Raw genomic sequence first — 11,919 nt, forward strand, 5'->3', positions numbered from 1 at the left:
TATATATATATATATATATATATATATATATATATTGGTTCACCTGGATCACCCTGATTGACTTCTAGACTACCCGAAAGAAACACGAGGGCCGAGACACTGCCAAGTTTCCGAAGACTGGATAGGAGCAGTCTAGGTAAAGGAGTCGGGTCCGAACCATGAACTTTCCGGCCAGTATGTTCGAGCCTTGACTACAATCCATATAATAATACTACTAATTGTTCAGCTGTAGCACCCTTTCGGTGCCTAGCTGCCATGCCACCTGAAGGAAGCGCGAGGGCTGAGATACTCCCAGGTTGACCACGCCTAGACAGGGGAAGCCGAGAGACGGCGGTCGGGTTCGAACCACGCACTTTCCGGTCAGTAAATTCGCGCTCTAACCACTTGAGCCATCTCGCCCCCGGGTGGGGGATCAACCTTCTGGGTGGGTCAACCACTATCCATATTCTTGGAGTCGATTGATTGCTCTACATTCGAACGTCGCCGTAAACTAATGTAAACCCACTATAGAGACCCAAGGTAAATTAAGTAGTTCTAAATACAGGACGTCTTTGAAAATGAGACTCCTTTTCCTGATGGCCCGCTCCATATAAATTCAGTTGAGTCGCCTGCGAAAACCAAAGGAGAGCATGAGGCGAATTGCGTGCAAGTTGGGCTCAATTAGAACGTAAGATTGGAAGAAACTCGGAGAATGAGGCTACCTGATGAGCCAAAAGAAACACAAAACCGGTCGTGGGTTGTCGAAGAGTCATTCCCACAGACTTATGAGTAGTGTGTTACATCTCTTCGCAATTCCACAAAGAGTATCACAAAAAGTTGTGCGGGGCACTGATCTGAAGGAGCTTATTCGCCAGTTTGCGTTTAACATTGACTAGTTCCGTGAAAAGCGCCACTAGGGCAGTAAGACCCTTGCGGCTGAGCACGGATTATTCCTTACTGAAAGGCGAAACTGTAGAGACTACCCGCAAAGAATAAGACAAGATTGATGTCCAACTTACAAAATCGTTGGACGAGTCTCTTCACCACATCTTGGTTGGTCGGCAGCTTATTTCTCTTCCCGCTTAAAGAAGCACCAACTGAAAAACGAGGCGGCCTTTGTGCAGCAAAATCAGTTAAAGAAATTCATAAGCGAGTAATTCAATTAGGCTTCCCGTGAAAATCAAGTTGTTGTCGTCGTTCTTAACTTGATTGCCAACAGCAAGACAGCGCTTTCGGCAATTTATTATTAGTCCGTCTGTGATTCTAGTTGCGTCGTGGTCTGAGGTCTTTTGATTACCCCAGTGGCATCTATTTTTGATGGTTCCTTTGATTCCTTTGGCTGGCTCTCTCCTAATTTGCAGTGGTCTGAACTTCTCGAGACTGATCGTTTGCAAATGAGTGTATTTCTCGAAAGCAGTCCAAGCGAAACAGAGAAAACGGTGAACAGGAGAACTGAGCAATTACCACATGTCAGGTTTTGAAAAACGAAAGAAGGATGGAGATCGCAGTGGTCGAACCGGGAAGAATGACCGTTCAGACAGTATCGACTTCACAACATCCACAGGGAAAGTCATCCGCAGTGGTCGAACCGGGAAGAATGACCGTTTACACGGTATCGATTTCACAACATTCATAGGGGAAAGTCATCAGACATCTCACCAGTCGCTACGGTTCACCGTCAACAGAATTCCGTATTCACGGCAGTAACATGGATGATGGGCTCGAAGTCAGGCGCGACGCTGACCAGTATGGAGACGGTGAAGCTGGTGAGACATATGGTAGATCTTACCACCTGATTCACGTTCCCACAGGCCTATCTGGAGGGATAGAGACGCCGTCCGGTGTGCGGCTGGGTTTGCTCAAACCTGGCTATACACATAAGTTAACAGCATCATAGATAGAGAATAGAGGACTGAGCAACACTGGACAAGCAAATCAAACGGCCATAAGGGTGCAATTGCACACAGACAAGGAGACAATATTTCCAGCAAATGATTCTGACAATGTTTACTCAAGTCCGCCGAATAGCCGAGCAAGTGTGGACAGTGCACTAATATACAATCTCCACTGTAACGGCTGGTGTTTCGGAGTCCGCCAGCACCTTGATTCATTGGCTGAATACCTCCTCCGATTAAACTGATATTTCCGGCTAAATCGGGTTTTCCGGCTTCTCCTATGAGTTCCTTGTCTGGTTAATTGTACGGTTTGGAGAATTGTGGATCTGATGTTCTCTTGCTCCTAGTGGTTGATAAATGGGGTCGATTTCGACATTAGTTGATAGTTTCTCTCCATTGAACGGCATATGTCGGCGAGAGGTTTGCAAGTCAGTTGCCAAGCTCGGCGGACGGAAAGAATATACTGCGATATCTCGGACATCATACAGTACAATGAAGATGGCCAAAGTGGTTAGAGAGCGAATTTACTGACCGGAAGGTCCATAGTTCGAACCCGACCTCTGCCTCTCGACCTGGCTGTATTCCAGCCCTCGTGCTTCCTCCGGGTGGCATGGCAGCTAGGCACCGAAGGGGTGTTGCAGCTGAACCATTATTTATTTATTATTATTACATTGGAGAATATCATGAACAAGGAAGTCAGCTGGGATTCAGTTAAGTGTCACACTTTAAAACCATACTGGTATGCTAATCGCTATTCATAAATGGCAGCATTCAGCGATACTACTGGAGTTTACCCACCATTCGCATCAAACCAAGGTAGTAATCCATGAAAGAACTCGTAAAAACCTCCAGTTAGCCTCCGTTACAATTCGAAAAGCAGGGAACGTCCGGTCGGTTGATATGTTTGCAAGTTTCGGCTCTGATTTGGAAATGGTGGGTAAACTTGGTTGAACTTCTACTCAAATGCTGGTTTTCATGATACAGAGCTAACGGAGGCATAATCAAGAGTGACTTTTCTAAAGAGACGACATTAAAAAGAACGTCACTAGTAAGGACTTTGAACGGACATGAACGGCAACCAACGAGAGACACATGCGAAGCAAGAAGCACCGAAGAGCTAAGAGAGATTGTCAAAGTTCCAGTTTAGCAGTGTAGCCGTTATTTTTTTGGGGCCTGAATACGGTTCGTTGTTCGGCAGCTGCGAATGACTGTAACGAGCACTTAAAAAGATGAAACACAACGGACAACAGCAGAGTGTCTAGCTAAGTCACCACAGTGAACTGATTAATACCCACTCAAACCCAACATTTTTACACAGAAGGGAGTCTGAATATGGTATGCCGTTTCTGACGTCTTTGAATGACAGTTCGTGAGTAATCTTACAATTCTGTCACCAAATTTATATGTCGACCATGTTACTAGTGCAGGCAACCGCTGTGCTTGTCTTCAGTGAGTAGCCGGTCACGTGGCATTTCTCCCTTGAGGTCTTCAGACCTACTGCGCACAGTTGGAAACCCAAAGACGTCACCAATCTACTGTATACTGAGGGTTCACATGGCGCTGCACGAGACAGCACCGAGCTAAATGACAGTTTTGTGGTGATTTATAAAATAAATTAATCAATACACTGCATAGAAAGCATCCGATGTCTACCTATGACCAGGTTTCTCATGTCGGGATGAATTAAACCGTGATCTAAAGAAGTGAGCTCGAACCAGGGAGTACGTGGTCGCCAAAACCACTTCAAGTCCCAATAACAATAAAAAAACTCAGTAGATTACCATGCACTGCGGAACAAGAAGCTGAAGGACGTTTGACGAGGTTATGCTACCAATCTATAAAACCCCAATCTTGGTTTCTGAGTCCAGCGACTTCATTCTGCCCTTTTAAACTGTGATCGATTGAGCATGTTACTGAGCTTGTCGCCTGACAATCAGGTAATTAAACAAGCCAGGAGTACGACTTAGCTAACAATATCCGGAGACAGCTATTTAGACGAAATTGGCGACAAGACTTCGACAACAGCAAACCGACAAGCTCTACAAGTTTCACGGTCAGACCGGAAATCAACAACTCAATTTCGAAACATGCTACTGAAAAAAACTTCACCACAACAAGGGGAGAATCATTCATATCTTTCGTATTCATCAGTAAATCCGATGAACTACGCGCTGACGCACTGCTAGACAAAAAAACGCAACTTTGACCTAGTATGCACTAGTGATGTCACTTTGATTGATCGAAAAACGTTCGCAACCGAATCGTCCACCCCCGGAAAACCGAACAACAGCTACCAACATACTCTTGGCCATGATCACTAGTTTCCCCACTAGTTGTATGCCACTCACACGGCATAGACTAGAAGTAGTGAGGAAAGTGTCATACTGTCAAACAGGTCAGTGCCGACGTTCTGTAAGAGAGTTATTCACATAGCCTACTACACGTAGATCGGATATACAATGTTTAGTTAGGACTTTGGAGGATCTCCGGTAGTCGATGGAGCGACCTAAATCGATCGGTAATCGGAGTGAGCTATGGTACGCGATATACGTGAACCGGGCTCGTTCCATCAGACTCTAGTCGCGCTCAGGCCTGTTTACTTTCAGGCTGTCACATATTAATTGGGCGCGAGTTAGCTATGCACGTCATTGCCGCTGTTTCCAAAAGCCGACCACAGACAACTTCGACGACCGCGCAGAACCGACTTATCTTTCTGTAGGAGAAAACCGTTGAAAAGTACGATAAAGCGAAAGGGGAACTTCGGCAGTGTTCGACCAGCAATGACATTCCGAACAAAATCTCGCTAACTACGGCGGTGAGTATTGCAAGAACTCCCCAGGTCCAGTGGTGCCATGCACGACCGTCCTCCTCTTTAAGTTCCTTGTTTCTATTATCATGAAATAGTTTGTCAGTCTCTGATGACTACTGGAACAAAATGTTCCTAGGAAGTTCGCTGCCAAGTGCACAGAAGACATACTTCTCCTTTGTCCCGACATCACACACACGCTAGCCAGGAGAAGCGGTCGAGAAAATTTGGTGTGCTGTTCACATGACAGGACAAAGCCCGACGGACGATGGATGAGCAAGTGAAACTTCACACATTGATCTGGATTGTTGGCGAAATTCGAATGTCACAGGATGGTCTGGAACACAGCCTTTTTCACCCTTCCAAGCAAAGGAGAAAACGATCGAGAAGAGGTAGCCAGTGAGTCGACAGCGAAACACGAGAGCCGCGCTGGATAGGATTCGGAGCGAACTATGGTGATGGCTAGAGGCGCTGCGAAATATGGCCCGGTCAGACTCCAGACTTTGAGCTGTTCAACTCAGAGCCCCACACTTCCGTCGACCCCTTTTTCCCATACCTGTTCCTATAGCTGTATCAACACTTCAGTTCTTGGCCTGTCACATCTCATGTAAGTTCACTCCCGCTGGTCTATTGCTGGAACCGCTGAAAAACTTGCACAACGCCTATGGCTGACGGTGGTGATAACCGTCAATGAAAAAGCAGATGTACACAGGGTGAGCATACACAACAAGTACTCGGTGAGTCTTTTTTCTATTCATGAGTAGCGATTATTCCGTGCTACTGGTTCTCAGTAATAGACTCGAAAACCGAACGATGTGAGAAATTCCAAAAAGAATCGGATCCAAAAGAACTCATACACATTGTACTCAACAGGCAGAGTTGACTGACCAAGACTGATGAGAACGCTCACACTGGATGAACGCAGGTTAGATGGAGAGAGAGATCTATAAAAGCAGCACAGTCTTCATATTTTACTTGTTATTAACAAGATCCCTGTACTAAGAAGCCCCGTTGTCACCGGATCATTGTTACACTAACTTGACAAAAAGCAGTCCAAACACCCACACAAACTTACCGAGTATGGCATCCAAACGGTCCTTCAGCTTTTTCGGGGAGATAGGTATGAACACTGGTCGATCCGCCGACTCCTCTAAGGTTCCAGTGTTCGTATCAGTTGGTGCATTGGACCAGTTTAACAACTGTCTGAGACTTTGTAAGAAGGGATTCCTGGTGGTCCGGGTGAAGCTGGTACAGGCCACTTTTTCATCCATCCCAGATAGTCCAGGGCTACTGGATTCGGCTTTGGTCAACCCAATATCAATGTCATCCACGGTGCCTGTATTTGTTGCGGAAAATAGTCGGATACGATGAACTAACTGATTAGTATCACTTGAATCACTCATAAGATCTTGTATTCGAAAAAACAGGCTAAAGCACAGTCAGGGGACGAAAACCAGAAATCGGCAACATCAGTGTTGACACTGATGCACCATTGCCGTGCAACCCCAAAGTTTATCTAAATATATTTAAAGCCTCAGAGTAAACAGAATATAAAAGAGTGGGAATGAAGAAAAACTGAAAATCCAAGGAGGAATAATCTCGGATTTACCTCGAGCTCTTTTAGGAAGCAAGCAGCCAAGATGTTTGTGATGGGTCGACTAGATCTCACCCAAAACCGTCCAGCTGTAGCACCCATTCGGTGCCTAACTGCCATGCCACCCGAAGGAGGCACGAGGGTTGGCATACTGCCAGGTTGCCCAAGCCTTAACAAGAGAAGTCGAGAGGCAGAGGGCGGGTTCGAACCACGGACCTTTCGGTCAGTAAACTCGCGCTCTAACCACTTGGGCCATCTCGCCCCAATCTCACCCAACTAGTTCATTTCCACTGTCCCCCCTTAACCAGAAAAATAGCTTGTTGGTGAGCTTGATTTTAGACGCGGACAATGATCACCGAAGTCATCCACCGCGTTGACTGGACTGACTGGGTAGTGTTCGCACGCTTTGAATGGATAGGATACGGGCCAATCTCAAACAATCGGCCTCGGTGTTTCATCAAAACGAACAAACGTCCTGAAACCGAATCATCGAAATTTGTCGTATCTTTTTGCTACGTTTAATGCATGCCATCCTAAGTTCTGACGGGCAGGAAAGTAAGCCGGATGTCTGGATAAAAGCTAGTCACAGAAACACTGAAAACAGCCAAAAAGGGAAGGAGAGAAAAGAGTTAATGTCTGCATACTCAGACATGCGCCTATTTCAGTGCCCCTCGAAGTCAGAAGAACTGTATCAAGAGATTCGTACCAATTAGTAGCTTACATCTGAGGACATAAGGTGCGTGAGAATGCGTAGAAACTTTCGATTCCAGGTGATTGTTCCTGAAAAGCACGCTTTCAAAAACGGTCTGTCAAAGGGCATCTTCATGTTATGAGATTGGTCTTTCGTGGGGAAGTCTAGCAGTATATTCCTGCCGAATTGAAGCGCCAACGGCAGGATCAACCAAGCATATCTGCAAACCCTATCCGACATAAGCTTAGAGCACAACGACAGGAGAGCTAGCCGGGCAGTCCGACTGCCAGAAGACAGCATGTGTATAACTGGGATCGGTTGCGTGCCATATGTTCCAGGGTTTTCAACCACATGCAAGGATAATTGCGTGGGTCTAAACAGGAAGGCGTGAAGACTTCGCAGCACTCAGTTTGAGTGTAGCCGCTTTCACTAACGTACCCAAGCTATGGTGCACTGTAATAACGGCAGTATTTCCTCAGCTCAGTGATGGATGAAAATACCTGAACCCTAGATGAAGTGTGTAATAATAACAAAATAATAATATATATAGTTCAGTTGTAGAACCCTTTCGGTGCCTAACTACCATGCCACCCGAAGGCTGCACGAGGGCTGGGATACTGCCAGGTTGCCCAAGCCTAAACAAGGGAAGTCGAGAGGCAGAGATCGGTCTCGAACCACCGACCTTCCGGTCAGTAAATTCGCGCTCTAAACACTTGGGTCATTTCTCAGCTTGAACCTTCCAAGCTAGCTTTCCCGTCAAAACAATCACCAAGGGCACAAAACATGTATTAAGGTATAAAAGCAGGTCATAAACATATACACAGCGCATCGTTTAGGGGGCGTATGAGGCGACAACATTCTGGAAATTCTGACGCCTTCTGGATGCGTCACTGTCATCCGGCGTCCGGCAGCTATCCGATCATGACTGGTTAATGGGTTCAGACTTTCGACCAATCGGAGCGCCCCTTGATGCTAGACCGGTAAGAGGCCCGACCTTTCGGTGAATCGGAATAGGCTTATCGGCCGTAGCAGCGCCTAATCACGGGTGGCAAAGCGGTTTCCGTGGGGATTCCGCCTAACACCTGTCCCCCAACGAAACTTTCACCAACAATGGGTTGGAAGGGAAAACAACGTTTTCTTGGGTAGATGGTGCTTGGACGTATGCATACCTCACACACGTTGGGTTGATACATTTAATAAGCTGCTCTAATGATGTGCACAAGTAGTCTGACACCTCATTCGAGTAAACACCTTAACGAACCTGGCTCGTTTTCAGCCAGTAACAAACGTTAGTTGGCCGCTTGGGTGTTCCGGTGATGTAAGATATGTCAAGTATGTTCTACCGCATTCTTTACGAACCAGTCAGAACTGCGAACGAATGAAAGAACGCCTGGACGACACTGCGCAGAGCACCGGGTATAACACGACAAGGGAAAGTAGACGGATCGTCAAGAAATAGGAGTAAATACTCACCAACGGGTTTACTCCGTGGACCATGTTCACTACCCTCACGTCTATGAGAGGACGGTCGCTCGGTTGACCGGGCACGCACCGTACCACGTCGAGGGCCAGTACGACGCTGTCGCTTGTCACTAAGAGTGATGTTCCCAGAAACACTTCCAAAAGTTAGGTAGCGACGCTCGTTAGAGTCCGCGGTGGTCGGAGATGCTTGGGTGCTCAATAGCCGCAGAGCATAGGGATTCTGGGTGGGGCGATAGAAAACTGGGATAAAGTCGGTGATGACCATCAAGTGGAGACTAAACTTACCTTCATCCTTAGATGTACCCGAATCAGGCGCGTTCGGCTGGATCATTTTTCCACCCGACATCTGTGAAGGGAAGAGAAAAATACCCAATCAGCTGCGCCTGATACATCCAAATAAATGCACACAATGTTCGAATAAACGTGTGGAAACACGCCGGCATATGGAACAGAAAATTTTTCCAGGGTAGATGTTCAGTTGGGTATCAACCAAACGAACTAGCAATAGCCTAAACAGAGTCCATTCCAATGTGTCAAAGTTGTTTTCCCGTATTCTTTGTTCCCGTAGCGCCATTCTTTGCTCACTACATTTGAAGATAGCAAGCTGTTGAATAAGGTGTCATGAAATTACACGTAATCTGCTAATCCCATCAACACATCCTTCATCTCGACTGCTTGTTTCTCAATGAACTCAACGCTTCCCTGTCGTTTGGCCCAACTACGTTGCTCAGATCTAATGAATCCCCATTCCATTGGGAAATTACTCTGAGGATCGAATTCGAAGCTAATTCTACCAAAACACGGGTGCTTAATTGATAAGTCGAATTTCTCATCAATGCCGCAGGAATCACACCCCGACGAAATAACCAGCTTATTTTGTACAGAAAAGTGATCGGTCACAAAAGGCGGAGTATCCCATTCGTACTTATAGCAATATGAAAGTCCCCACAGAGACAGAAAACCACGGAGAAAGGGATCCTTTAGTCTTTCCGAAGAAGTCAGTCCTCTTCCGGGGGATTCGCACTAAATCGAGACCGATGGGGAGTGACTTGGTGGAATCGGAAGGGCCTCATTCGATAGGGTGCTTTATACGGTTTTTCGTGAAAAAACCCTGATGAGTCGCATTCAACGGGAAATCAACCATCATTGCGTTGTATTCATTACATAATACTCATGAAAGTATACTGTCGGGAACTCGGGAAAAACAAGTGGATTCGATTGCCCTGATGTGGGCAGACACAACCTAGAACATGCGAACGTCACACAGCGCTCAGCTGTAGCACCCTTCCGGTGCCTAGCTGTCATGCCACCCGAAAGAAGCACGAGAGCTGGGTTGCCCAAGCCTAGACAGGGGAAGTCGAGTGGCGGAGGTTGGATTCGAACCACGGACCTTCAGGTCAGTAAATTCGCATTCTAACCACTTGGGCCATCTCGCCCCTTACAACTGAAACGTCATAGCAAAGAAGTCGTCACGGTAGGTGGATAGACATTCAAAATACATATTTTTAGCTTTTTGTCGCACAAAAGTCCGGACCCTAGTGATCGAAGGTCTGTCTGCTTTCAGTGCAGCAGTGTGAGTTTGGTGAAAAACTAGCACTGCCGGGAACAACGGGGCAGATACGTGGAATCAATGAGCTGATGGAAGGCGAAGTTGTCCAACGTCTGTCCAGCTCCATTCTTTGTCCGTGTGGTGAATGAAAACGACCGGAAGCACTATTGAGGCTCGGACCATTGCAACGTAATCTAATGGGAATCACAGAATACGACGTCAGTGGTTGGTGACGTGAAACATGCGGTCCAGATGCGCGATAAATGGTGCTCCGGCAGCAAACCCACGGAATCCGATTGGCAGCTTAGTTAATTACTAGTCATTAGTCAATAATTAGAACTACACCAACGAACTGATCAGGCGTGCTCATTGCTTCGTGCTGTCTTCCTAACTCTCAGTGAAGTTACCGGAACACGTTACGAGGTCTATTGCTAAATTACTAAACTGAGGGGACTCCTTGGAAGGATCAGCTGCATCAACCATGAATCGCAACCAGCATATTCAACATCGCGTGTATCCTTTAGAACAAAAAGTGCAGTTGAATAAGGACTAATCTAACATCAATTTGTATGATTGATTGTTACTGTTTTGGGGTTAAAAAGATCAAGTAACATGGAGGGAAACCAGTCGGAGAGAGTTCGTGTATTGATTAGCCACCCCCATGAGAAAACTATCCAAGGAGAGGCCACTCAGCTGGCACCCCCATTCTGAACAGACGCCACTGTTGTTCAAGGAGCTCAAAGAGCCTCTCTCCATCGTGATCCTTCCATGAGAGAGGGGCGAGATGGACCATGTGGGTAGAGCACGAATTTACTGACCTGAAGGTCCGTGGTTCGAACTCGACTTCCCCTGTCTAGGCTTGGGCAATCTGGCAGTATCTCAGCCCTCGTGCCTCCTTCGTGTGACATGGCAGCTAGGCACCGAAAGGGTGCTACAGCTGAATGATTATTATTATTCTACGTGAGAATGCTGTATGAGGCATGTCCGACACTATTCATCCTCTCACGGGACTCATTTGCCTTAAGATAAGAAAACCACTGTGTGTACATGACAGCCATGTTTCCCCAATTCGCTTGATGGAATGTCATCAGTGGAGGCACTGCTCTGATGGAAATTTCGAACAACGCATGACACTATCCGGCCACAGAAGAGACAACTGAGCCACAGCAACACAACGCGGAGAATACAGAAGCATTTTGAGTGGCAACACGGAGCAACCGCGCGCTCCTTCGGTGAAGGCGAATGATTGCTGGTTCGAGAATACAGCACCAGACACCCTAAATGAATTCCAGGATACATTCCTCGCGGGCGAGGCAGTGCTGTTCGAGATTCAGGTTGGTTCAGCCGGTGGATAAATGAGCAGATCCCATCCTCCGGACCGAGTGAGCTGAGCCTAGATATCTCGGCACCATGCAGAAAATCCATCGGCTGCTCAATCGGACACTCAACCCGAGAACACATTACGACCGCAACGTGGACAGACAGAGTCCTCAAGCCAGTGAAGCCACTCACTGCAAGTGAACCCCCGACTTCTAAGTTACGTAAACGCCCAAGGGGGGAGATGCTAGGCAAAATCCCGCACCAAAATCGTTTTGGCGCCTAACCGGCATGCACTTAGCAAGATTGGGGCGCTCACCTGCCTAGCATCAAGGCGAGCCCAGAAGGTGTGGACCAAACAGCAAATCACAATTCGTTATCCATCGAATGCTGGTCGCCACTGTCAAGTCCAGAAGGCATCGGAATTTCCAGATTGCTATCCACTGGTACACTTTAAACGCAACGCGTTTTGTTCGATCTGGGGTCTAATATACGTTGTGCATGTTTGGCAGTTCTGAGGCGAACGCTAGATTGAAAGGTTGAGGCCGAGAACCAAGAGGAGGCACTACCGTCATTATGACCTACTGCGCCACATTTGTGATCCTG

At 46.9% G+C, this 11,919-nt stretch overlaps 1 protein-coding gene across 1 annotated transcript in view; it reads right to left on the reverse strand.

Annotated features, from left to right (window-relative positions):
* The window catches only part of T265_14657 (hypothetical protein), a gene marked incomplete at both ends in the record, with an annotated part of 81,444 nt that overhangs the window by 28,378 nt on the left and 41,147 nt on the right, over positions 1 to 11,919 (reverse strand). Inside the window, 4 exon segments of the mRNA XM_009174653.1 lie at positions 5,756 to 6,016; positions 8,439 to 8,793; positions 9,654 to 9,790; positions 10,811 to 10,952. Of these exon segments, the coding sequence (XP_009172917.1) occupies positions 5,756 to 6,016; positions 8,439 to 8,793; positions 9,654 to 9,790; positions 10,811 to 10,952 (895 nt within the window).

Source organism: Opisthorchis viverrini (genome assembly GCF_000715545.1).
Source record: "Opisthorchis viverrini unplaced genomic scaffold opera_v5_232, whole genome shotgun sequence".
NCBI lineage: Eukaryota > Metazoa > Platyhelminthes > Trematoda > Opisthorchiida > Opisthorchiidae > Opisthorchis > Opisthorchis viverrini.